Source organism: Phyllobates terribilis, unplaced genomic scaffold (genome assembly GCF_046119375.1).
Source record: "Phyllobates terribilis strain yellow unplaced genomic scaffold, ASM4611937v1 Scaffold_235__1_contigs__length_3068650, whole genome shotgun sequence".
Taxonomy (NCBI): Eukaryota; Metazoa; Chordata; class Amphibia; order Anura; family Dendrobatidae; genus Phyllobates; species Phyllobates terribilis.
This window is the reverse complement of record NW_027362995.1, coordinates 1,336,250-1,362,641: the sequence shown is the minus strand read 5'-3', so window position 1 is coordinate 1,362,641 and position 26,392 is coordinate 1,336,250. Positions and strand designations below refer to the sequence as shown.

Sequence of the window (26,392 nt, the reverse complement as noted above, 5' to 3'; positions counted from 1 at the left end):
AGCTGGTCCATAGACAGACTGACAGGTGTCGGAAGGCAGACCGGCGGACCGCAGGCTTGCAAGCAGGTAAGCGGATATCAGGCAGGTATCAAGCAGGAATCTGGCAGGTGACTGGCAGGTAACAGGCAGGAATCTGGCAGGTGACTGGCAGGTAACAGGCAGGAATCTGGCAGGTGACTGGCAGGTAACAGGCAGGAATCTGGCAGGTGACTGGCAGGTAACAAGCAGGAATCTGGCAGGTGACTGGCAGGTAACAAGCAGGAATCTGGCAGGTGACTGGCAGGTAACTGGTAACGGGACCTGAGGGCTGAAGCAGAGTGAAGGCTTTGCAACAACATTGCTCGGGCACCTCCATCTTGGAGGAGGTGCCTTATATATGGAGAGGTCCTCCGGCCATTGGCCGGGGACTCCTTAGGGCGGCGCGCGTGGCCCCTTTAAGAGAGGGGGAGCGCACGCGCGTGCCCTAAGCAGAGTGACCGGGGAGGAGCGCGCGCTGCCAGCAGAGCGGGAGGAAGACGCCGGGCACGGAGCGGAGAGGTGAGGGGAACAGTGTCCCTGCCTAGCAGGAGGCAGGGACGCCGACTCTACAGTACCCCCCCCTTTAGGCCCCCCCTTTTTTAGGCCAGACAGAAATTTACCAAGGATGAGAGGGGCATGGATGTTCTCCCGGGGCTCCCACGTTCTCTCCTCAGGACCAAACCCCTTCCAATCTACTAGAAAAAAGGTCTTTCCTCTTACCCTTTTGGTGGCCAGAATGTTCTCTAACTCAAACTCGTTTTCAGCGGAAACCGGAGCAGGAGGCGTACCTGTAGACTTGGAAAAAGAGTTAAGTACCACGGGTTTGAGGAGAGATACATGGAAGGAGTTAGGGATCCGCAAGTTGGCCGGGAGTTTCAATTTATAGGCCACCGGGTTGATCTGTTTGATAACCTCCAGTGGGCCGATGAACCGAGGCCCTAACTTGTAGGAAGGAATCTTGAGCCGGACATACTTGGACGAGAGCCAGACTTTATCTCCAGGACGGAATTGTGGAGGATCCAGGCGTCTTTTGTCAGCGTGTTTTTTCATCCGCTCGGACGACTGAAGGAGTGCGGATCGGGTACTCTCCCAAATGGAGGAAAATTTGCTAACGAGAGATTCCGCAGCCGGATTGTCCACCGAGGTGGAGACGGGAAATGGGATCCGAGGATGCTGACCGAAGACTACAAAAAACAGGGAATTTGGAGGAAGATTCGCTCTCGTGATTATTGTAAGAGAATTCGGCCCAAGGTAGGAGATCCACCCAGTCTGAATGGTGGGCATTAACGAAGTGCCGGAGGTAACTGGTCAGGATCTGATTGATCCGCTCCACTTGACCATTGGACTGTGGGTGGTAAGCGGAGGAGAAGTCCAGGGTGACGTCTAGCAGCTTACATGTGGCTCTCCAGAAGCGTGAGGTGAACTGAACCCCACGATCCGACACGATGTGGAGGGGCAGGCCATGGAGACGGAAGATGTGGCGGATAAAGTCTTTAGCCAGCTCGGGTGCAGACGGGAGGCCTGGCAGGGGAATGAAATGAGCCATTTTGGAAAAACGGTCAGCAACCACCCAAATGACCGTACAACCGGCAGAGACAGGGAGATCAGTTATGAAGTCCATAGCTATATGCTGCCAGGGGGCAGTAGGTACTGGAAGAGGAAGGAGGCGACCGGCTGGCAGGTGTCTCGGAACCTTGTTGCGGGCGCAGGACACACAGGCAGAAACAAAGTCTATAACGTCCTTGTGCAGGGTAGGCCATCAGTAGTGCCGGGTAATAAGCTGGAGGGTCTTTTTCTGACCGGCGTACCCAGCTAGCTTAGACGAGTGACCCCAGTGTAGGATTTTCTCCCGATCAGGTACCGTTACAAACGTCTTACCGGGAGGGAGACGATTTAGACTCATGGGGGCCACCTGCATTACTCTGGCGAGATCGATGATGTGTTTAGGCTCCTCCTCAAGATCAGACACCAGGAAGGATCGGGACAAGGCGTCAGCTTTGATGTTTTTGTCAGCCGGGTGAAAATGAAGAACGAAATCAAAGCGGGCAAAAAACAAGGACCACCGGGCTTGGCGCGGGTTAAGTCTCTGGGCGTTCTGGAGATAGGCCAAGTTCTTGTGGTCTGTGTAAATTTTTACCGGGTGAAGAGCCCCCTCGAGCAGGTAACGCCACTCCTCCAGTGCCAGCTTAATGGCCAATAATTCTCGGTCTCCAATAGAATAATTGCGCTCAGAAGAGGAGAAGAGTTTGGAGAAAAAAACGCAGGTTACCATTCTTCCGGAAGATGACTTTTGGGTAAGTACCGCCCCGGCTCCGGAGGAGGAAGCATCAACTTCTAGGAAGAATTGTTTGTTGCCGTCCGGACGATGCAGCACCGGGGCGGAGGAGAAAGCCTGTTTTAAGGAAAGAAAGGCCTCCTCAGCTTCGGGCGGCCATTCTCTGGGATTAGTACCCTTACGGGTGAGCGCAGAAATAGGGGCAGTCCGGGAAGAGAAGTGCGGTATGAAGAGGCGGTAATAGTTGGCGAAGCCCAGGAACCGCTGAATAGCCTTCAACCCCTCTGGTCGGGGCCACTTCTGGATGGCAGACAGTTTCTCAGGATCCATTTGTAGGCCGGTCTGAGAGATTATGTAGCCCAGAAATGGAAGAGAGGTCTGCTCAAAGATGCACTTCTCATATTTAGCATAGAGGTGGTTCTGCCTGAGCCTGAGCAGGACCTGACGAACATCCCTCCGGTGAGTAGGAAGGTCCGGAGAGAAGACCAAGATGTCGTCCAGGTACACCACCACGCAGGAGTAGAGAAGGTCACGGAAGATGTCATTGACCAACTCTTGAAAGATGGCAGGAGCGTTACAGAGACTGAAGGGCATTACAAGGTACTCATAGTGGCCGTCCCGGGTGTTGAATGCCGTCTTCCACTCATCCCCCTGACGGATACGGACCAGGTTATACGCCCCACGGAGATCCAGTTTGGTGAAGATTCTAGCCCCCCTCAGACGGTCAAATAATTCAGGAATGAGCGGGAGGGGGTATTTATTCTTCACTGTAATCTGGTTAAGACCTCTATAATCTATACATGGACGGAGTGAGCCATCCTTCTTTTTGACGAAGAAGAAGCCTGCTCCCGCCGGGGAGGTAGATTTCCGGATAAATCCCCGGGCCAGATTCTCCTCAATATATTCTGACATGGACCGGGTCTCTGCAGCGGACAAAGGGTTGATACGCCCACGGGGAGGAGTAGAGCCGGGTATCAGGTCGATTGGGCAGTCGTATGGTCTATGAGGGGGTAATGTCTCTGCTTCTTTTTTATTGAAGACATCCGCATAAGACCAATAGGGAACCGGTAGACCGGGTAGATTGACTGGGGTAGGAGAAGGACGAGCAGGATGAACGGGAACTAGACAAGTCTTATGGCAGTCCTGTCCCCAGCGAAGGACTTCTCCGGTCTGCCAGTCAAGCACGGGTGCATGTTTCTGGAGCCAAGGTAGGCCTAGCAAGAGTGCGTGAGAGAGTCCAGGCAGAACATGAAAGGAGATGCTCTCAGAATGCAGCATTCCCACCTGTAGAGTTAGAGATTCGGTGATGAGTTGGATGGGATGTGGTAAGAGACCCCCATCCACGGCGGCGACAGATAAAGGTACGGCCAGAGGTTTGGTGGGAATGTGGTATTTTTCTACCAGGGATTGAGAGATGAGATTTCCAGCAGCTCCTGAGTCAAGTTGAGCCAGTTCAAAATAGCGGTTCTCTCCGCAGATGATAGAGACTGACAGCATCAGGGATGGAGAGGGTTTACTTTTGTCTAGGGTGACCTCTCTGAGCGATCCTAGACACAGGCGTTTCCCGACCTCTCTGGGCAGGAACGGATCCGGAGCTCCTTACTGCCACAGTAGAAGCAGCTCCCCTCGGCACGGCGTAAGTCTTGACGGGTTTTGACCATCTTGGTCTGGTCGACCTGCATAGGCTCAGGTGAGTGTGCCTGGGGAGTAACGGAGGGAGTGACGGGTTTCTGGAAGGTAGGGGCTAGACGTGGAAACCTCCTCTCACGGGTGACCTCTTTGGCGCGCTCCTGGAACCGGATGTCAATCCGAGTGGCAAGTGTTATTAAGTCGTCGAGAGTGGTCGGAATGTCCCGACCGGCGAGTTCATCTTTAATACAGCCGGACAGACCCTCCCAGAAGACAGACACCAGGGTGTCGTTATCCCAGGCCAGCTCCGAAGCAAGGGTACGGAACCGTATGGCATATTGGCCCACGGTGAGATTTCCTTGATGGAGGCATAGCAGAGACGATGCGGATGAGGTCCTCCGTCCGGGTTCGTCGAAGACTTTCCGGAAAGCCGTGAGAAAGGCTGGCAGGTCGGACACCAGGGGGTCTCCTCTCTCCCATAGAGGATTTAGCCAAGCCAGAGCCTCCCCCGTGAGGTGGGACATGATAAAGGCTACTTTGGACCGGTCGGAGATAAACTGGTGGGACAAGAGTTCAAAGTGCAGGGTGCACTGGTTTATGAAGCCCCGAGCTTGAGCGGGGTCAACTCCGAAGCGAGGAGGTGCAGAAAGCCGGGGTCAGGATACCATGGTATTGGTGGGCAGCGGCGCTGCCGGGTTGCGAGTCACGACACTAGCGGTGGTTGCTGGTGGAGCAGTCAGATTGTCCAGGCGAGAGTTGACATTCCGCAGGTGACTCAGGATGGACTCCTGTTGGGACCTCTGACGGGACAGTTCATGACATAGGTCCGAGAGCGAGGGAGCTTGGGTGCCACCGGGTTCCATGGCCCGAGCAAACTGTAACGGGTCTGGGAGGCGGAACCTCTGAGCAACTATACAAGGGGGCGGTCCTTGTAAGGAAGCGGGTGGCTCCCAGGGAAGACGGGCAGGTAGTCACGGCAAGTGACAGGGACAGTCTCTGGGTAGAAGGACGGGTAGTCACGGCAAGTGACAGGGACAGTCTCTGGGTAGAAGGACAGCAGGCAGGTGGCTGGTGAGCGCTCCCATGTGAGCGGGCGAGAGTCTCTGAACAGGCAGGTGGTCAAGGCAAGTGACGGCAGAGCCTCCAGGTAGACTAGCAGACAGGTAGCAGGTGGACGCTCCCAGGAGAGCGGGCAAGAGTCTCTGGACTGGCAGGTGGTCACGGCAAGTGACGGCAGAGCCTCCAGGTAGGCTAGCAGGCAGGTAGCAGGTGAGCGCTCCCAGGTGAGCGGGCAAGAGTCTCTGGACAGGCAGGTGGTCACGGCAAGTGACGGCAGAGCCTCCAGGTAGGCTAGCATGCAGGTAGCAGGTGGACGCTCCCAGGTGAGCGGGCAGGCTGGTCCATAGACAGACTGACAGGTGTCGGAAGGCAGACCGTCGGACCGCAGGCTTGCAAGCAGGTAAGCGGATATCAGGCAGGTATCAAGCAGGAATCTGGCAGGTGACTGGCAGGTAACAGGCAGGAATCTGGCAGGTGACTGGCAGGTAACAGGCAGGAATCTGGCAGGTGACTGGCAGGTAACAGGCAGGAATCTGGCAGGTGACTGGCAGGTAACAGGCAGGAATCTGGCAGGTGACTGGCAGGTAACAAGCAGGAATCTGGCAGGTGACTGGCAGGTAACAAGCAGGTGACTGGTAACGGGACCTGAGGGCTGAAGCAGAGTGAAGGCTTTGCAACAACATTGCTCGGGCACCTCCATCTTGGAGGAGGTGCCTTATATATGGAGAGGTCCTCCGGCCATTGGCCGGGGACTCCTTAGGGCGGCGCGCGTGGCCCCTTTAAGAGAGGGGGAGTGCACGCGCGCCCTAAGCACAGTGACCGGGGAGGAGCGCGCGCTGCCAGCAGAGCGGGAGGAAGACGCCGGGCACGGAGCGGAGAGGTGAGGGGAACAGCGTCCCTGCCTAGCAGGAGGCAGGGACGCCGACGCTACACTATGCATGATTTATACGGCTGTCTGACTGCGTCCTATGTGTGAGTCGTCCGAGACTGTATTTTGAGAGCACAGAAAAGTGGTTAATATTTCTTGCATGGGGCTTCAAGTCAGTGGACTTTTATAAGGGATATTCTGATGCTGCATGTTGGGGGGCTTGCACAGGGAGGAGGAGGATGTAAGCACGGGGCTGCATGTTGACTGGGCTGCACAGGGAAAGGCTATTGTTGCATATGGGAGGGCTTGCACAGGCAGTGGGGCAATTCTGCCTGTAAAGAGCTGCAAATTTGGAGCTTGCACAGGGAAGGGGGTGATGTTACATGTCGGTGGTCTTGCATAGGGATTGTGCTGATACTGCATGCACAATGCTGCATGTTGGGTGGCTTGCACAGGAAGGGGTGATGTTGCTTGCATAGGGCTGCATGTTGGAGACTGTACAGGGCAGCGGCTGCTGGCTGTTTCTTGCATGGTGCTGCATGCTGGGGGCTTCGCAGGAAAGGGGATGTTACTTGCATGAGGCTGCAGGTAGGTGGTGTTTATGTGAAGGGAAGGGGTGAGGTTACTTACGTGGCGGGGTGGGGACGTCACAGGAATGGGGGTGATGTTGGTTATCTGAAGGAAGGGATTAATGTTATTTACATGGATATCTGCCTGAAGGGGCTGAGAGGTGAGGAGTGAGTCATGTTTTGAACATAAAATGTTTTTTCTTGTTAATAGTATTGGGGGACACAGAACCGTGGGTACACACAGTGTCACCTGGAGGCTCAAAACTGCATTAAAAAAATGTTGCTCCACATAACGGGCTACATTCCCTAGTCAGACACTGTGCAGCTCAATTTTAGCCCAGTGTCCATAGTAGTTAGGCACAAATTGCATTGAATCTTCTACACAATTTTTTTCCCAGGTGGTGCGGATTTCCTCCATCTTTTTTTCACCATCCCTTTCACTTCACTGTAGTGTATCTCCCTGCGAATTACATTTCATCACTGGCCATTGTCCACCATGACTGCTACCGCAGTGGAGTGCTGGTGTCTCCACAATCCATGTGAGGTCACGGAAGCGGTGACCCTGTGAGCATCCAATGAAATCAGATACAGTAGATGAGTATAATCCCTTCAAACTCCCCCTCCCCTTCTCTTTATTACTATTGGCTTGCTTGAGTCTGTCCATTGAGGGTCTCCCAACTTTCTATTTCCGTTGGGCCATTCTTTTCTCCCTTTCTGTACTTTCTTGATGCTTCTCTGCGGCTTTTTTCGGGGGTTCATGTGCTTTTTTGTGAAGTTCGAGGAAGTCTTATCGGTGGTACGGGGCCCACCCAGGTCCTGGCTGCTGGCTAGGTACTGTACTACATGTGTGTGACTTGCACAATATTGCAAGTTCATCTATGTGCAGTTCTAATGCAAGGCGATCGCCCCCCTCAATGGATGAAGAGGCTGAGAGTGGTTGTTCATCAGTATTCTGCACCTGTGTTATCTCTTCTAGTAAGGGGGTCTGCTGCATCCCATGTGTGCATTTTCCTTGCGATCTTGGCTGATCAATACCATTGCATTTTTGCTTTGTTTCTAAATGAATTATTCGGGGAATTTTTAAAGTTCCTTTCATTGCTTTGGCTGTGCTGTTTATTTTCTTGCGGCTAGGTCTGAAATCTTGTCCCGCCTATAGGGTGGCATGATACCACTCCAACCTCCCCCACCTGGCTTGGGTGCAGTGGTGGAGTGGTATGACGGAGGCGAAGGGAGGGTGGGGGGTGGAATAAGAGACTGGCATTTTTCTCCCTTCAAGCAGTTTTCACTGGGTTTACTTGGGGAGAGCCTTATTTTCCTGGGTTTTCTGCTGCAGACTCTCTTGCTGACTCTCTTCTCCTGTTCTCACACTCTTCCTTTCCTAAGTAAGCATCCAAACAGAAGACCCAGGTGCCATCTGTCACCATTGCCATTTGAGGACACAGTAGCATGCTTTCATGCCTGCACCTTTACTGGTTAGCAATAGGTGCCATTTTGGGCCTATTTTCAATTTTCCAGGCACCATGTCCTCTTCCTAGGAGCCCCACATGCAGCCTCCTGTGGCTCTAGTTACTTATTGTCTTTGTTTGCGCTGTGACAAATGTCTGCCATGTGTTTAGCCCGTCTCCCTCTATGCTCACTGCCATATAGGTGCTCCCAGAGGTTTTTCTCCTCTCGTGACTCCTATTCCTACAGAGACGACAAACTCCTCTCGACCCTCCAACTCCAGGCAGCCCTCATTCAAACCTAGACCTTCCTCACACACCCATTTTAAGGCCACAAAGCCCTCCACTTCCAGATCCTCCACTATACGAAGATCCTATATTACGCTAAAGTTTTCCTACTTGAAGGGACAGGTTTCTGCCCTTTCCATACTTTTTCATTATATACTAGCATTTCACAAACAGGTTAAGACCTTCCTACAGGAGGTGGCTCATTGCACCCTCCTTACATTCAATTGGTGGAACTTTGGGACCTTTTTTTTTTATTGCTCTCCAATAGCCTCCCTTTGATCTTCTTAGGCAACTTCTCCTCAAAATTCCCTTTATAGAAGCTGTTGCGAGGCAAAAAATCAGAAAATAAGGCATTGTGGTGGGTGCTGTCACGATTACAACCAAGATGAGAAGGTGTAGAAAAACAGTGAACATTTATTTATCACATGATGACCTGAGGAAGAAATCAAATCAATGTTGATTGATTGATTGCTATCCGGCCACCACCCTCGGGGGTGGTGGCTGGATAGCAAGGCTCCTCAACTACAATATGTAAGTGGCATTATGCTTGACTTGATAAATTTGCTCTTTTTTTCAGACTTCCCTATGTGCAATATCTTGACTAGCTGATAGTATGTGTTAAATGTAAATGAATTTAGGCACTTGCATCTTATTTATTCATTACTTATTTATGTTCTGACACACATTGGCACTTTGCACTTTGTTTAATTTTGCTGCTATCATATATATATATATATATATATCTATGCACTAGCACTTTCTAATACTTTTTTACGTCTTGCTCATTTATATTTATTGGCATTTATACTCCTCTAGGGATGATTATAAAACACTATATACTTAAAATCTATTCCGTCATATGCTTTGCTATTTGATTGCTACATGTTCTGATACCTTTGCTTATTTTATGTATGTTTTATATTTATTCCTAATAAAATTACAATTTAAACAATTTATTTATGCCTCATTTTAATAGAGACATGATTTGGAGCTCTAGTATTTTGTTTTTTGATCGACTTTGATTGCTGCATTTCGGGGGCTAACGTGCCAGCAGTGGTGTTTGACCGCTCCTGGCACATAGCACCGGGTGTCAGCTGTGACAATCAGCTGACACACGGCGGCGATCGCCCCGCAGCGCTTGAGCGCGGGCGCGATCGCATTATGCGTATTAGTACGTAGCTGGTCCATAAGTCCCAGGGCGCAGCTAGGTACTATTACTGACGTCGTTGGAAAGGGGTTAAAGAACAGTAACTACCAGTTGGATCATTATCAGGGTGCGTTCACACAGTGTGATTTGTTGCAGAAACTATCTGCAGCAAAGTCCTCACCAGTAGACCTGCACTAAGTCGTTCAGATCTTGCTGACAATTGTTCTGTCTTCAGGAGTACCTGTTAAAAACAACAACAAAAACATCCATGATATTCGCTTATACAACCAAGGTGTTAGGTCCTGCCAGTGATTCCCGGTGTATTCCGGCCTTTCATGTGCCCCATGCAGCCTGATTAATTGCAGAGATCATATGGGATGAAACATTTTTTACAGCTTTATTGTAAAGTGACATAAGTTTCTTTTGGCTGAGGGTCTGACTGGTGGTACCCCCACTGTTCCATAGGACAGGCTCTGGAAGAGGTCATGCTACATATTTTACAGAGGGGTAAAAATACTCCTCTTAGCAATTTTGATGAGTATGTTTAGCCAACATGATTTGCAGTAACCCAAATCTATAGTACATGGATAGGTATACATAATACTAAGATCTCACTATTAAGGGAAACCGAAGTTTACAAATGGTCCTCATCAAATATTTCAAACTGCAACCCATCCTTTTCATGTGTCAGGGTGGGTTGCAGACTTAAGAAACAGCTCAAGAGAGGCAACAATTGTCAGAGGAGCTGCGTGGGGTAATTGTTGAACAACCATAAGTCACTCAGCCACTGGGCAGGGCTGTGACATGAGAACAAATATAACCTCCCCGCTGACTGAGCACAACAGGGTTTTTTTCTCTCCAGACTCAGTTCTACATGCGCAGTCCGTCGCCATTCCCTGTTGTAACGCCGTCAGGCAGACAGAGCAGAACGGGTATACAGTTAAGCATAGAGGAGGATGAAGCAGAAGAAAAACCCCTGTTGTGCTCAGTCAGCGGGGGGATTTATTTTTTCTCATGTCACAGCCCTGCTCTTTGGCTGTCGGAGATTTGTTTGTTCATGACGCTGCTTCTCTGAAAGTTAAGACACTTCTCAAGCTGTGTTTCTTCATTCTGCAACCCATCCTGACACGTGACTAGGACAGACTGCACTCTGAAATATGTGACAAAGGCCATCTTTATCACATTGCCGGAGAACCCCTGGAGAACAGTTTTATTGTTTTGGCATATTTGAATGCTGTATCACCCCATGCATTAAAAGGAGAACAAAGAACTAGTTTGAAGGCTGCGATTAGTTATCACCTAATCCTTAACCCCGTCATGACATTTGACGTACCTATACATCATGGTCGGATGGGGTTCCCGACTGATGTTGTATAGGTACGACATGGGTATCATGCGTGGCACAGAAGCTGTGACAGCGTGATCGCTGCCGGGGTCTTGGCTACATGATAGCCAAGCCACAATTCTCATAGCCAGGTGCAGTGCCTGCACTGTCCCTAGCTGTTTAACCGACTAAATGCTGCGATCGATATCAATCACAATATTTAGTAGGCTAGGAGAGGTAAGGGATTCCCTCTTCTGTCCAATCATTGCCCCCAGAATGTCATCGAGAGGGCCCTATGGTTATCAAATCAACCTGAGGTCGTCATGATGACATCCAGTCTGCCAGCAACAGTGGTCTGCTTGGATCATGCCAGTAGCATGGGTAACTATCCTCCTAAACATGCCTCTCTTGGGCTATAAGCCTACAATTTTAAGTGGGCAGGTAGAAACCAACACTAATTAAAAGCACCCTTGGGCTGATGGGTGGAGTGCAGAGTCAGAAAAGGAGGCAGTCAAAACTTCCATGATAAACTGCAAGAAAACAAAAAACCTGACCAGCACCTCCATATAGTGTGAACAGGTGCACGCTGCAATGACTGCATAACATATAATAAGAAAGCACAGCAGCACACTGTAAGGGCCAAGACATATGCAAACACTGAGAACATAACAGCTAAACTGCATTATTGCTAAATAAAATATACTTACAAAAAATTAAGGTTCTTAGGCTTATAGCCCAAAAGAAGCATGTTTAGGAGGATAGTTACCCATCACGCGGAGGTCACCTTGCAGTGGTTGATGGGCATACATACATTTGCCAATTTATGTGCTAAGAACCTTCATTTTTTGCAAGATGCCAGTAGCATGGTGTAAGAGGCTTATGTCAGTGTAACACTGGTGTGATGCATTGCAGTGATGGTGCATACTATTCTGTGACACACCTCTGGTGTCAATATGATCACTGCACCCATAGATGTCTTCATTGAGAGTTGTCGTTTATAAATGGGATCACTTAAGGGGGGGTCTATGAAAGAGTTAAGCTAGCACCAGGACTCGTTCATCCAGAGCAGACGTCCTCAGGAGAGATTTGCTGCAGGATCAGCCTAGGGTCAGCGGTGCTAATACCCAGAGTCCATGTATATGCAGTAAGTGAATAGAAGAAAGGTAGCACTCACCATAGGTATGTGGGATCTGCAATCTTTATTTGGATAAAGACATAAAGGAGAATTGGTGCAGGAGGAGTGCGGGGAAGAACGTTACTCGACTACGGCCATTTCACGTTTAATTGCGCTTCTACAGGTCCACTGTACATTATACGGATGTAGACCCGTAGAAGTGAAATCAAGCGTGAAACGGCCGTAGTCCAGTAACGTTCTCCCCCGCACTCCTCTTGCACCGCTGTTCCTTTATGTCTTTATCCAAATAGATATTGCAGATCCCGCATACTTATGGTGAGTGCTACCATTCTTCTATTCACTTAAGGGGGATTCTGCTGTTCTGGGACCTCAGGGGGGGCTCTGCCAATGTGACATGGCACCCACAAACCATAACAGAAAAATCTGCACTGTAAAATGGCGTTCCTTCCCTTCTGAGCTATGCACTGTGCCTCAAAAGTAATTTTTCACCACGTAAGGGGTATTGACGTATTCAGGAGAAATTGCATAATAAATTTTATTGTTTGTTTTCTCCAATTACAAACTTAGGGACAAAGTAACATTTTGGTGGAAAAAATGGTATTATTTATTTTGCTCAGCTCAATGTTATACAATTCTGTGAATCGCCTGAGGGTTAAAATGCCCACTACTCCCTTAGTTGAATTCCTCTAGAGGTGTAGTTTCCAAAATGGGGTCACCTGAGGGGGTTTCTGCTGTTTTGGCATGTCAGGGGCTCTTCAAATGAGACATGGCGTCCGCTACCTATTCCAGCCAAAATGGCGTCCCTTCTTGAGCCGTGTAATGCATTAGTTTTCCTCCACCACATATGGGTTAACAGCTTACTCAGGAGAAATTGCACAAACAATTTTGGAGTCTATTTTCTCCTGTAACTTTTGTGAAAAAAAAAATTGGGGCTAAAACAACATTTTTGTGGGGAAAATTATATTTTTTATTTTCACGGCTCATAAAGCACATTGGGGTTCAAGGTGCTCACCACACATTGGAAAAATGAGAAATTGATGATAAACTTTTAACCCTTCTCACTTCCTAACATAAAAAAATTATGTTTCAATAATGGTGCTGATCTAAAGTAGACATGTGGGAAATGTTATTTATTAACTATTTTGTGTCACAGAACTCTTAGGTTCAATGGCATTAAAATTAAAAGTTTGAAAATTGTGAAACTTTCTCCAAATTTCTGATATTTTCACAAATAAAAGCAAAAAATATCGTCCTAAATTTACCACTAACATGAAGAACAATTTGTCAAGAAAACTCAATCTCAGAATCAATGGGGTCCGCTGAAGCTCCAGAGTTATTACCTCATAAAGTGCTACTGCTCAGGAAGGTGAAAAAACAGGCTCTGGGGAGAAAGGGTTAATAGGACTTACAGGAGGAACCGGTCCAGAAAGCAGAAGATCCATTGAGTACCTGCCACATACAGTATTCTGTGATAGAACTAGGAGAGGAATAATGGCGTTGTGTGAGGACTTCTCTGGGCTTCTGTCCTTCATCCTGCAGTCGTCTGAATGGATCTAATGTGGACGGGAACCAGCTAAGCCGCATTCTGTCCACAGCTGTTACCTCACTGTTCACACCACACAGAGACCCCAAAAGAGTCTCCGTGCTGAAGGGGTTAATGCCCCCTGCGCCCAGTAATGGGGGATCTCCACATATCTCCACCTGCAGAACCGGTGGAGAAACTTCTCCGCAGTCAGTGACATTTCCGTCATTATTTGCCCCTCACTACTGGCACAATTACCCCGCGCCGCCTTTTCTACAGTTTTGTGTGTGGAATGTAACGTGGGATTTTCTCTGCTTGGAGACAAATAGACGACACATGAGGTGATTATTACCAGTTACCGGACGTCTACTATATGGCGGCATATGATTGTGCTATCCACTTCATACCAGGAGCTAAAATGCAGAAATCTCGTATGTTTAACCCCTTCCAGGGAGGGCGGCCTTGAAAAACTATATTCAGAAGAGTCCAGCTAAGGGCTCATACCCATACGTGAAAAAAAAATTCCGTATTCTGGACCGAAAAACGGAAGAGTTCCATGCGATTTTGATGAGAGGAAAATGCGATTTTTCGCACCTAACATCCGTATGACATCCGTATGGGTTTTTTTTCTCTGCAACTATTATTCTGCCATCATTTACAGGACCATTTACAGTGTTCTGTGCTACAGAATGATAATGTATCCATAAAAATCGGATGGCATACGGCTGGTCCCATTAACTTGCATTGGCGAGTCTCGTCCGATATACGCAGTATGCTGCGATTTTTTTCTCAGTCCAATTTCAGCTGAGAAAAAAAATCACAGATGAGATGTACCTCATAGATTAACATTGATCAGAGTGCAATCCGATTTATTATCGGATTGCTCTAGTCTGTTTTTCTTGCATAGGGCTCATACTCATCTGCGTGAAAAAACGGATGAGTGCAATCCGATAAAAAATCAAAGCATGCTGCAATTTGCCACATATATCGGACAAGACTCGCCAATGCAAGTCAATGGGCGCGAGAAAAAAAAACCGGATGGCACACGGACCATCCATATGGCATCCAATTTTTACGGCTACATTACCATTCTGTAGCATATAACACTGTAAATGATTATCGAATAATAGTTGCAGAGAAAGCAAAATGCATTGCATACGGATGTCATATGGATGCTAGGTGTGAAAAATCGCATAGTCCTCATGAAAATCGCATGACACTCATCTGATTTTCCGGTCCATATATCAAAACGTTTTTTTCACACATATGGGTATGAGCCCTAAGGGTCATATACGGCCATCCACCTCTCCAGTCACAGAGGGGTGGGTGAAGATCTTAGGCAGCACATTCAGGATGCTCAGGACAGTGCGCAGGAAGGTTTACCTATGAACAAGCTTTATGTACTGCCCTCTTTACGTGTAGATCTTTTTGATGAAGAACATGATTCCGTTTTAACTGGGCACGCGGGTTCGTCTGCCACTAGGAGATCTCTTTCTAGGTCCTTTTGGTGGCAGAATGCTCTTAAGGATATTGGAGAGTATGTTTGGAAATGCAAAGTCTGTTCCAAGGCTAAAGCCTCTCATCAAGCTCAGTGGGTTATTTCTTCCCTAACGATGTTTCGTTGCAGCCCTGGACCCACTTGTCCATGGACTTTGTCAATGATTTGCTTAACTCTGGTGGTATTACTGTCGTGTGGGTGGTGGTGGAACGTTTGAGCAAAAAGGTTCTTTTGGTCCTGCTTCAAAAGTTGCCAACTGCTAGGATCTTAGCAACTTTGTTAATTTCTCATAGATTAAATTTCATGGTGTTCCCAAAAATCTAATTTTTGATTCAGCGGTTCAATTTCTGGCTAGTTTTTGCTCCAGATTGGGTAATAAGCTGCTTTTTTCTCTCAGTCTATCATACCGAGACTAATGGTCAACCAGAAGGATGAACCAGGAAATAGAGCAGTATTAGTGATGTTTTGTCTCCTCTAATCAGGAAGACTGGGTGGAATTTCTGCCCCTTATCGAGTGTGCTCTAAATAACTGTTCCTCAAAGGCTACCGGGACCTTGCCTTTTTTTAGCTGCTGTAGTTTTAATCCAGTGTTTGGGAATATTTCAGGATTACAATCTTCCCTGCCAGAGGAGGAGAGATTTTGTCCCCAACTAATTAAGGTCTTGAGGGAGGACAAAAGGGATTTTTGGTAGCTAGTGACCAGGCCAAAAGTGGTGCTAACTGCAGACGTAGGAATGCTTCTATCTTTAGGGTGGGGGATTTTGTGTGGTTGTCCTCAAAATATCTGCACTTAAAGATCACATCTAAAAAGTTTGCACCTAAATTTGTAGGTACTTATAAAATTATTACAAATTTAAATCCTGTGACAGTTAATTTGCAACTTCTTATTACCTGGAAAATCATAATTCTTTCCATTCTTCTCTTTTCAAAAAATTTGAGGGGACCTCAAGACATAAATGAGGTGGATTTGGAAGGGTGTCGGGAGTATGAGGTAGAGCGAGTTCTTAGTTCCAGGTGGGTCAGGCGCTGTCTGCACTATCTCGTTAAGTGGAAATATTATGGTCCTTAAGGTAGCTCCCAAGTTAATATGGGGGATCTTCCTGCGATCAGATAAACAGATTATTGGGTGGGGCTGGGGAAAACCCAGCAGTCATGGTACACATTGGTACCAATGACAAAGTTAGAGGAAGGTGGAAGGTCACAGGGAATTAGGAGAGAAGTTGAAGTACAGGACCTCTAAGGTAGTGTTTGCAGAAATACAGCCGATTCCACTAGCGTCACTAGAAAGTTAGCGGGAACTTAAGGAGATAAATAAGTGGCAGGATAAAGGGTTTGGGTTCATGGAGAACTGGGCCTACTTCTGTTGGCTACAGGCTCTACGATAGGGACAGGCTGCACCTCAACTGGGGGGGGTGCAGATGTGCTGCAGTGAAAAATGGTCAGATGGATGGAAGAGCTTTTAAACTGGGATCTGGGGGGAGGGAGGTCTTTTGTGAAAATAAGGGGATAGAGTAGACAGAGAGAGAGACAGTAGGGGTCAATGAGGATTTAGGGGGCTGGGACATTCAAGGAAAGTAAGGAGGCAAGAAGGAGTAATAAATAGTTAATAGTATTAAATGTCTGCTGGCAAATGCAAGAGGTCTTGCAAACAAAATTAATGAATTAGAGACTCTTAATGTCAGCCACAGATTACAATGTGGTGGGCATTACGGAAACCTGGCTGGCAAGTCACGACTGAGTGATAAACAGAGGATTACACTACATTCAAAAGGTTAGGAAAGATAAAAAGGTAGAGGGGTGGGTATTTTCATTAAATCCAACTTAAGACCTGCGCTAAATGACGACATTGGAGGGGAGCTTCGACAATGTAGAGTCAGTATGGGTAAATGTACAAGGAAATGCCAATAATGTAACGCTGTTAATTGGAATTTGCTACAAGCCTTCTAATATAGCTGAACATGTAGAGGATGAAATGCTGCAACAAAAACAAGTCATGGTCAAAGTGTTGGCTCCCTTGAAATTGTTCCAGAAAATGACGTAATTCTCCCAGAAAATTATTGCAATTACACATATTTTGTTATACATGTTTATTTCCTTTATGTGTATGTGAACAACACAAAAAAAAAACAGATAAAAAAAGGCAAAGTGAACATAATTTCACACAAAACCACAAAAAATGGACCGGTCAAAATTGTTGGCACCTTTTCTCAAAATTGTGGGGTGTGGGTAAACAACTTCGTTTCAAGCATGTGAAACTCGTTCATACTCAATTGTGGCAAGTAACAGGTGTGGGCAACATGAAAATCACACCTGAAACCAGATAAAAAGGGAGAAGTTGATTCAATCTTTGCATTGTGTGCAAGCGTGTGCCACACTAAGCATGGAGGACAGAAAGAGAAGAAGAGAACTGTTTGAGGACTTGAGAACCAAAATTGTTCTAATCTTGAAATTCTTGATATTTTTCAAGTCCATCTCCAGAGATCCGGATGTTCCTTTGTCCATGGTGCACAACATAATCAATACATTTACAACCCATGTCACTGTAGCTAATCTCCCTGGATGTGGACAGAAGAAAAACTGACGAAAGGGTAGTCCAGATGGTGAATAAGTAGCCCCACCAAAGTTGCAAAGAAATTCAAGCTGTCTTGCATGCTCAGGGTGCTTCAGTGCCAACGTGAACCAGCCGTCAACATTTGAATTAAATGAAACGCTATGGCAGGAGAATAAGGCGGACCCCACAGCTGACACAGAGGCATACAAAAGCTACACTGCAGTTTGCCAAAATGTACATGAGTAAGCTAAAACCCTTTCTGGGGAAGCGTCTTGTGGACAGAAGAGACCAATATAGAGCTTTTCGGTAAAAGCACATCGTTCTACTGTTTAAACAGAATGAAGCATGCAAAGAAAAGATCACAGTAACTACAGTGGAATATGGTGGAGGTTCAAAGATGTTTTGGAGTGGTTTTACTGCCTCTGGCATTGGGTGCCTTCACTGTGTGCAAGTCATCATGAAATCTGAAGATTACCAAAGGATTTTGTGTGGCAATGTAGTGCCTAGTCTCAGAAAGCTGGGTTTGCGTTCTAGGTCATGGGTTGCCAGCATGGCAATGACCCCAAACATACATCAAGAAGCACCCAGAAATGGATGGAAACAAAGTGCTGGAGAGTTGTGAAGTGACCGCCAATGAGCTTGGATCTAAATCCCATTGAACACCTGTGGAGAAATCTTAAAATTGCTGTTTGGAGAAAAATATTAAAATTTGAGAGTCTTCAGTAGTTGATACCTTTGGCTAACTGAAAAATTTCAAGACTACTCAGGTCTCTTTTCAGACAGTATAACACAAAATCTGAAGTGTCATATATTTATACACAACAGGGCACAGGAATAATGCAATAGATAAGACAAGTGGCGTGAAGCAGAACTATTAGCATGGGAGAGGGAGAAGCAGTTGTGGCCATGAATATTGGAACAGTTCATTGATAAGGAGTGTGAAAGTTTTATTGTCCTGTGATTGAGGTCTGGTCCATGATTGTGACGCCCAAAACGGTCTGAGGAGCACGTTCCTTAGTTGACATAAATCCATATGACACATTAACTTCTGATCTGTGAGTGTGTCAAAGATTGTCATAAGTTTGTAATTCCACATTTTTCTGTCTCTCTGAGATTTGAAGTTCCCTTTTAATACAAGTAATTTCATGTCCATGATGCTGTGATCAGGGATAAAAAATGTTTGGCCACAGGTAGATCTATTCTTTTTTCTTTTATTGTGTGGCGATGAGAATTCATCCTTGTTCTAAGTTTTTGCCCTGTCTCCCCTATGTACAGACCGCCAGCTGGACATTTGGTACATATAATTAAGTACACTACATTAGATGTGATGCAGCTGAAAGTACCTGGGATCGTGTGGTTGTCTCCTGATTTGAGTTGGGAATCCTTATCTTGTCAGTGGTCATTATAAATAGACAGGTTTTACATTTTTTTCTGGCTGCAGGGAAAAGTTCCTGTAGCTGTTGGAGAGGACAGGGAGTTTCTGATAATGATGCTTCTTAGATTTGGGGGCTGCCTAAATCACAGAAGTGCTGGGTCTGGAAATATAGATTGTAATCAGCATCTTTTTGTAATAATGGTTGTAATTTCCATGCAGATCCCATTGGCATCTCCAGATTTGGATTGTAGGTGACTACTAGAGACACCAGATTGCTTTCTTGTTTAGTTTTGAAATGTAGGAGATGATTCCTAGATATTCTGGTGGCTCTTGCAATCTGGTTTACAATTGTTCTTGTATGGTAGCTCTCGTTCAAAAAGGCCTTTCTGAGGCCACCAAGGTGTTAATTTCAGTACAGGAGTAGTTGAGTGTTAAGTTGATGGTGAGATGAAATTGATTAAAGTGTTCATGGAACGTCTTAAGCTGTTGCTGAGATTCTGTCCAGATGATTAAAATATCGTCAATGTAACGGTAGTAGGCAAGAGGCCTGATGGGACATGAGGACAAGAAGTCACTATAAAGCTTGGCCACAAAAAGATTTGCGTACTGTGGAGCCATTTTACTTCCCATTGCTGTACCAGTCTCCTGTAGATAAATGTTATCAAATTCAAATAATTGTGGGTGAGGATGAATTTTGTAAGTTTCACCACAAAGGTGAAACAATCCTCCTTGTCTGTTTTCTTTCTACCACTGTTAGGTTTCTGGGAAGTTATACTTATTCCTTTTATTTTTGGTTCTCATTAGCTTGCCTTCTTTGCCCTATATGAATGTGTCTTAGTTTCTCACTCTGGGTTTTCATATCTTCACACTTTTCTTTCCTCTTGTTGACAGTGTGTTGCGGCCTCCCCTCTGATTCCTCAGGAGGTAGGAGAAACTCTTCAACTGCCTATTAGGGAGTTAGGTCTGAGGTGTTATTTTTAGTTAGCTAGGGCCTGTCTGCACAGAGACCAATTGGGTGTAGTTGCTGCATTCTTCCCTGTGTGGGTTCTCTGGTGGCTATCAAGATGCGCTTTCTGGTTAAAAGATTTCCCAAATTTTGAACATGAAAAAGGCTTCTCTGCCCAACTCTCCTGAATCTCTTTTGCTCTTTATGATCCAAACTAGTCTCACAAAATACAAAAGTTCTTTAATAAGCTACCTTATACAGGCTGCTAAGAATATCATTCCTCGTCACTGGAAAAGTACTTCTCCACCTACTCTGGAGGAGTGGTTCTGTGACATAGCTCTTCTAAATAGGATGGAACATTTGATTGCCCGATCCCCCACTGGTTGTGATAGATACTGTGAGTCTTGGAGAGACTGGATTGAATTCCAGGAATCCGATGCCTACCGTCTTACATCAGACTGATGTGACCCACCCTTTTCTCTGGTGCGTTTCTTCTCTGTCCAGATTGTGCTCCGCATTGGTTCACGTCTGGCTGCACTATGTATGGTTTCCATTGGATTTTACAATTGTAATACTGATGGCCTAAAATGTTCCATTCCTTCCTTTTTCTTCCTATAACTTGATGTTTTATTGGACGTTATACTTATATTCTATGATATACTGATGCTGATATTGTCCTGGTTATTGTTTTTTTTTTGTTTTGTTTTTTGTATTTTTGTAATTGAAAATTATTTAACCTTTCAATAAAAATTGAATTTTGAAAAAGGCTTCTCCCCTGTGTGACTTCTCTGATGTTTATTAAGAGTTGCTTTCCGCGTAAAATATTTCCCACATTCTGAACATGAAAATGGCTTCTCCTCTGTATGAGTTCTCTGGTGAATAACAAGACCATATTTCTGTTTAAAATATTTCCCACATTCTGAACATGAAAAAGGCTTCTCCTCTGTATGAGTTCTCTGGTGTATAACAAGACCATATTTCTGTTTAAAATGTTTACCACATTCTGAACATGAAAAAGGCTTCTCCCCTGTGTGACTTCTCTGATGTTTATTAAGAGCTGCTTTTCGTGTAAAATATTTCCCACATTCTGAGCATGAAAAAGGCTTCTCCTCTGTATGAGTTATCTGGTGTATAACAAGACCGTATTTCTGTTTAAAATGTTTACCACATTCTGAACATGAAAAAGGCTTCTCCCCTGTGTGACTTCTCTGATGTTTATTAAGAGCTGCTTTTCGTGTAAAATATTTCCCACATTTTGAACATGAAAAAGGCTTCTCCTCTGTATGAGTTATCTGGTGTATAACAAGACTGTATTTCTGTTTAAAATGTTTACCACATTCTGAACATGAAAAAGGCTTCTCCCCTGTATGAGTTCTGTGGTGTTTAACAAGATTGCATTTCTGTTCAAAATGTTTACCACATTCTGAACATGAAAAAGGCTTCACCCCTGTGTGAGTTCTGTGGTGTTTAACAAGACTTGATTTCTGGTTAAAACATTTCCCACATTCTGAACATGAAAAAGGCTTCTCCCCTGTGTGAGTTCTCTGGTGCCTAGCAAAATTTGATTTGTGGTTAAAACATTTCTCACATTCTGAACATGAAAAAGGCTTCTTCCCAGTGTGAATTCTCTGGTGAATAACTAAATCTGATTTCTGGTAAAAACATTTCTCACATTCTGAACAGGAAAAAGGCTTCTCCCCTGTGTGAATTCTCTGGTGACTAACTAAATATGATTTCTGGTAAAAACATTTCTCACATTCTGAACATGAAAATGGCTTCTCCCCTGTGTGAGTTTTCTGGTGCTTAACAACATTGGATTTTTTTGTAAAACATTTCCCACATTCTGAACATGAAAAAGGCTTCTCCCCTGTGTGAGTTCCCTGGTGTTTAACAAGATCTGATTTCTTGTTAAAATATTTCCCACACTTGGAACAATAAAATCTATTCTCGGCTGTGTGAATTTTTTGATGTTTAGGAAAAGATTTTTCGAGAGGAAAACTATTTCCATATTCTAAAAATGTCTTCTTTGCTTTAGGAGCAGTTTGTTTTTTAATGCTTAATTTGTGACTATGATTTTCCTTAGTAGTCAGTAATGAATCAGAAGACAGGACCTGTTTCAAAGGATCAGATGACAAATCTTTGCTGTGAAGGGATGATGGTATATCTGGAGTAATAGCATTCACTTCAATTGTATATTGTGGGATCTCAAGATCTTCTGATTTAAAAATTGAAGATGTCAGCTGTCCCTCTGATCTCCAGGTACAGTTATCTGCTAAGATAAAAATCTATTATTTTTCAATAAAATATCCTTGGGTTTTATTTTTTTAAATTTCTACTTAAACAGTCTATAATAATGGCAAGTTATGTACCGTATTTTTCGGACTATAAGACGCACCGGACCATAAGATGCACCTAGGTTTTAGAGGAGGAAAATAAAAAAATAAAAATTTAAGCAAAAAATGTGGTTATGATGCACTTTTAAGGGGGAGGAGGGTCTTCTGCTGACACTGGTATAGGGGTTATGTCCCTCAATTCTGACAATATCCCCCATCCTGGTATATATGCCGCCCCCTTCCTTTTATACGTGGTCCCAATCCCCATCCTGGTATGCCTGGCATCCCTCCATCCTGGTATGCATGGCACCCCTCATCCTTATCCTGGTATGCATGGCACCCCTCATACCTATCCTGATATGCATGGCACCCCTCATCCCTGTCCTAGTATGCATGGTACCCCTCATCCCTGTCCTAGTATGCATGGCACCCCTAATCCCTATCCTGGTATGCATGGCACCCATCATCCCTGTCCTGGTATGCATGGCACCCCTCATCCCTGTCCTGGTATGCATGGCACCCCTCATCCCTGTCCTGGTATGCATGGCACCCATCATCCCTATCCTGGTATGCATGGCACCCCTCATCCCTGTCCTGGTATGCATGGCACCCCTCATCCCTGTCCTGGTATGCATGGCACCCCTAATCCCTGTCCTGGTATGCATGGCACCCCTAATCCCTGTCCTAATATGCATGGCACCCCTAATCCCCATCATGCTGCACATTAAAAAAAAATAAACACTCCTACTCACCTTTCTTCTCTCTCCTCAAGCGCTGCATCCTGTCTGTCTGCACTGATCTCTCCATGTGAGCCGTGCATGATGTCACTGCCATGCGCGGCTCACAAGGAGAGATCAGCTGCCGGAAGTCACTGCTTCCCACGCCGGGACTGTGTGCGCGGGGAGCAGTGACTTCAGTCTCCTTCATAGCCGGCACATAGCGGAGCCGCGCTGCGGCTGCTGGCTATCTCCTGTGCCCGCTCATTAAAGGGCATGAATATTCACCCCCTCCCCATGCCCATGGGCGTGGAGAGAGGTTGAATATTCATGCCCTTTAACAGCGGGCATAGGAGAAAAAAAAAGGAGGAAAAAAGTGCGTCTTATAGTCCGAAAAATACGGTAAATACATTGAATTAATTATTCACCAAGACACTGACATTTCAAAATCGAATAGAAAACCTCATAGGATGAACCAGTAGAGCGTTGTTTTCAACTGTTTGTTCATTCTGCCTCCCAAATATGGAATAAAAAGCCACCAAGTTATGTAGGCAACAATAATACCAATAAAAACTTCTACTCATCTCACAAACAACAAGCCCCACTCAGGTCCATCGTCTGTAAATGAAAAAAATCATAGTTACCGGTAACAGGATTTTACAGAGCCCATGATAGCACCACCTGAGAGATGGTATCCGCCCACCCAGGACAGGAAACCTGCTGAATAAAAAAGGCGGTACCTCTCCTCCACATCAGTTTTGTTTTTGAGCATGAGAGGACCTCCAGACAGTATGTTAGTACACAACTACCACCAATAAAACATTTCATACTATACACCCATATATAGAGAACACCATAAGTGATCAAAAAAGGGGAGGGGGGCATATGAGGGTGCTGTCATGGGCTCTGGAAAATCCCATTACCGGTAGGTAACTATGATTTTTTTCCCTTTCTCCTATGATGGCACCACCTGAGAGATTTATATAGAACAGACACCTTAGGGATGGATCACCGCTTGCAACACCTTTCTCCCAAAGGATAGATCAGCAGATGAAGAAAGATCAAGCCGGTAATGGTTATAGAAGGTAGAAGGAGATTACCATGTTGCTGCCTTACATATGTTATCAATGGACACTTCCACCTTCTCAGTCCAGGAGGCTGCACTAGCTCTGTGGAATGGCCCTTCAGTTTCTCTGAAACCGGCACATTACTAGGGAAATATGCTAAGCTAACGGTGTCCCTGATCCATCTAACTATAGTTCCCCTTGTAACTTTAAGTCCCTTTCTTGCTCCCTGGAAGGAGACAAATAAGGCATCACTTCTCCTCCAAGGCCTTGTTACCTCCAAATACTGAACCAAAACCAGTCTAACATCTAGAGTTTGAAGCCTCTGTTCCTCTAAATCTTTTGGGTTAGGATACAATGAGGGGAGAATGATCTCCTGTGTTCTGTGGAATTTGGAGGCCACCTTCGGAAAATAGGCCGGGTCTGGTCTTAACGTAACTCCATCTACAGTGACCTGTGTAAAAGGATGATTTACTGACAGAGCTTGTAAGTCACTAACTCTACGGGCTGATGTTAGCGCTATCAGTATCGCTGTCTTCAGAGTGAGAGTTCTTTCTGTCACACTTCCTTAAGTCTCAAAAAGGAGACTTAGTCAGGGCTTCCAGGAACAGGTTTAGATCCCAGGGAGGCATTCTCGGGGTAGCAATAGGTCTGGATCTATCGCACACCTTTTTAAACCTGATAACCCATCTATCTGCTGCCAAATTATAGTTATATAAAGCTCCAAGCGCTGATACTTGCGCCTAAAGGGTACTGGTAGCCAACCCCATAACTAAGACCCTTTGAAGAAATTCCAGAATAGCTTTAATAGGAATTTTAACCTTAGCTGACTGCGCCGAAATAGATAGGAATTTTGCCGATGTCCTACCATAGATCTTAGTCGTCACAGGCTTCTTGCTTTTGAGCAGAGTAGTGACTAGACCTGGGGAAAACCCTTCCTGGATTACTAACAACCTTTCAAACTCCAGGCCATCAAAAGCCCGACCTCTGAGCATGGAAGACTGGGCCTTGCTTGAGGAGATCTGGAGCATCTGGAAGGACCCATGGATCTGATTGGGACATCCTCTTTATCCAGGTGAACCAGGGTCTCTTGGGCCAGAATGGGGCGATTAGTATGACCCTTGCCTGTTCCTCTCGGATCTTCCTCAAAATCGTTGGCATTAACATTAGCGGGGGGAAAGCATAGGCTAGGCCAAAGCTCCAGGGTATTTGTAATGCATCTACTTTCTTTTGGATTTAAGGAGCAGAAGATCCTTATTTTTCTGTTTTGTTTGTTTGCGAAAAGATCTATTTCTGGTTGACCCCAGCGATCCACAATTTGCTGGAATACTGTTGGATTCAGCTCCCATTCGCCCTGCTTCAGTATATTCTGACTCAGAAAATCTGATCTTTAGTTTTCTTTGCCTCTTATATGCAGAGCCGAGAGCATAAATTGATGTTCTGCAAACTGTAGAATCTGCTCTTTCACTAACAGGAGAGGTCGGGATCTCGTGCCCCCGATGATTGACATAGGCGACTGTTGTCCTGTTGTCTGACATGATTCGGATGTGTTGTCCCTGTAGTTGGGAACTGAACTTCATCACTGCACTCTTTACCGCCGACAAATCCTTCATGTTTTGAGGAGAAGCCTTTCTCGCTGTCCGACCAGACTCCTTGTATTACACGATCTCCCAGATGTGCTCCCAGCCATCTGAGCTTGAGTCCGCTGTAATTATGTCCCACACCTGATACGACCAAAGAACTCTCTGTGACAGGTTCTCCCGATCCAGCCACCATGCGATTGAGATGATGGCTGTATTGGAAAGTGTCATCTTCCTGTCCAAGTGTCCCCTGAGTCTAGAGACATAATTCTGTTTTTCTTGTCTTCCGGTAGCAGACAAGTCTATCCCTCTGAGTCCAAGATAAGCCCTAAAAAAGACGGAACCTTCCGAGGCTCCAGGTTTGACTTCTCTAGATTCAGTATCCATTCAAGATTGATCAGGCTGGCTCTGACTCTTGTCAATGCGAGTTTTCAATGCTCTCTTGATCTGCATACTACCAGGAAGTCGTCAAGGTAAGGGACAACTAGAGTATCTTGTTCTCTCAAATGCGCCATTACTTCCAGAATGATCTTCATAAAGATTCTTGGAGCCATGGAGAGGCCGAAGGGCAGAGCTGTGAACTGAAATTGCCTCACACGATTGATGATATACACAGCTACTCTCAGATACTGCTGGTATCCTGTATGGATTGGGACGTGGTAATAGGCGTCCTTCAAGTCGAGGACACTCATATAACAACCCGGGAATAACACCTTTATGGCTGATATTATACAGTACAGACCAAAAGTTTGGACACACCTTCTCATTTAAAGATTTTTGTGTATTTTCATGACTATGAAAATTGTACATTAACACTGAAAACTATGAATTAACACATGTGGAATTATATACTTAACAAAAAAGTGTGAAACAACTGAAAATATGTCTTATATTCTAGGTTCTTCAAAGTAGCCACCTTTTGATTTGATGACTGTTTTGCACACTCTTGGCATTCTCTTGATGAGCTTCAAGAGGTAGTCACCGGAAATGGTCTTCCAACAATCTTGAATTAACACATGTGTTAATTCATAGTTTTGATGCCTTCAGTGTGAA

General features: G+C 45.7%; 1 protein-coding gene across 1 annotated transcript in view; it reads right to left on the bottom strand.

Moving 5' to 3' along the window:
• Positions 1-16,846: 16,846 nt before the first annotated feature.
• Positions 16,847-26,392, bottom strand: part of LOC141215261 (uncharacterized) — a 42,155-nt gene continuing 32,609 nt past the window's right edge. Inside the window, exon 7 of the mRNA XM_073665584.1 lies at positions 16,847-21,915. Within this exon, the coding sequence (XP_073521685.1) occupies positions 20,387-21,915 (1,529 nt within the window). The 3' untranslated portion in view covers positions 16,847-20,386. The remainder of the gene's footprint in view (positions 21,916-26,392) is intronic.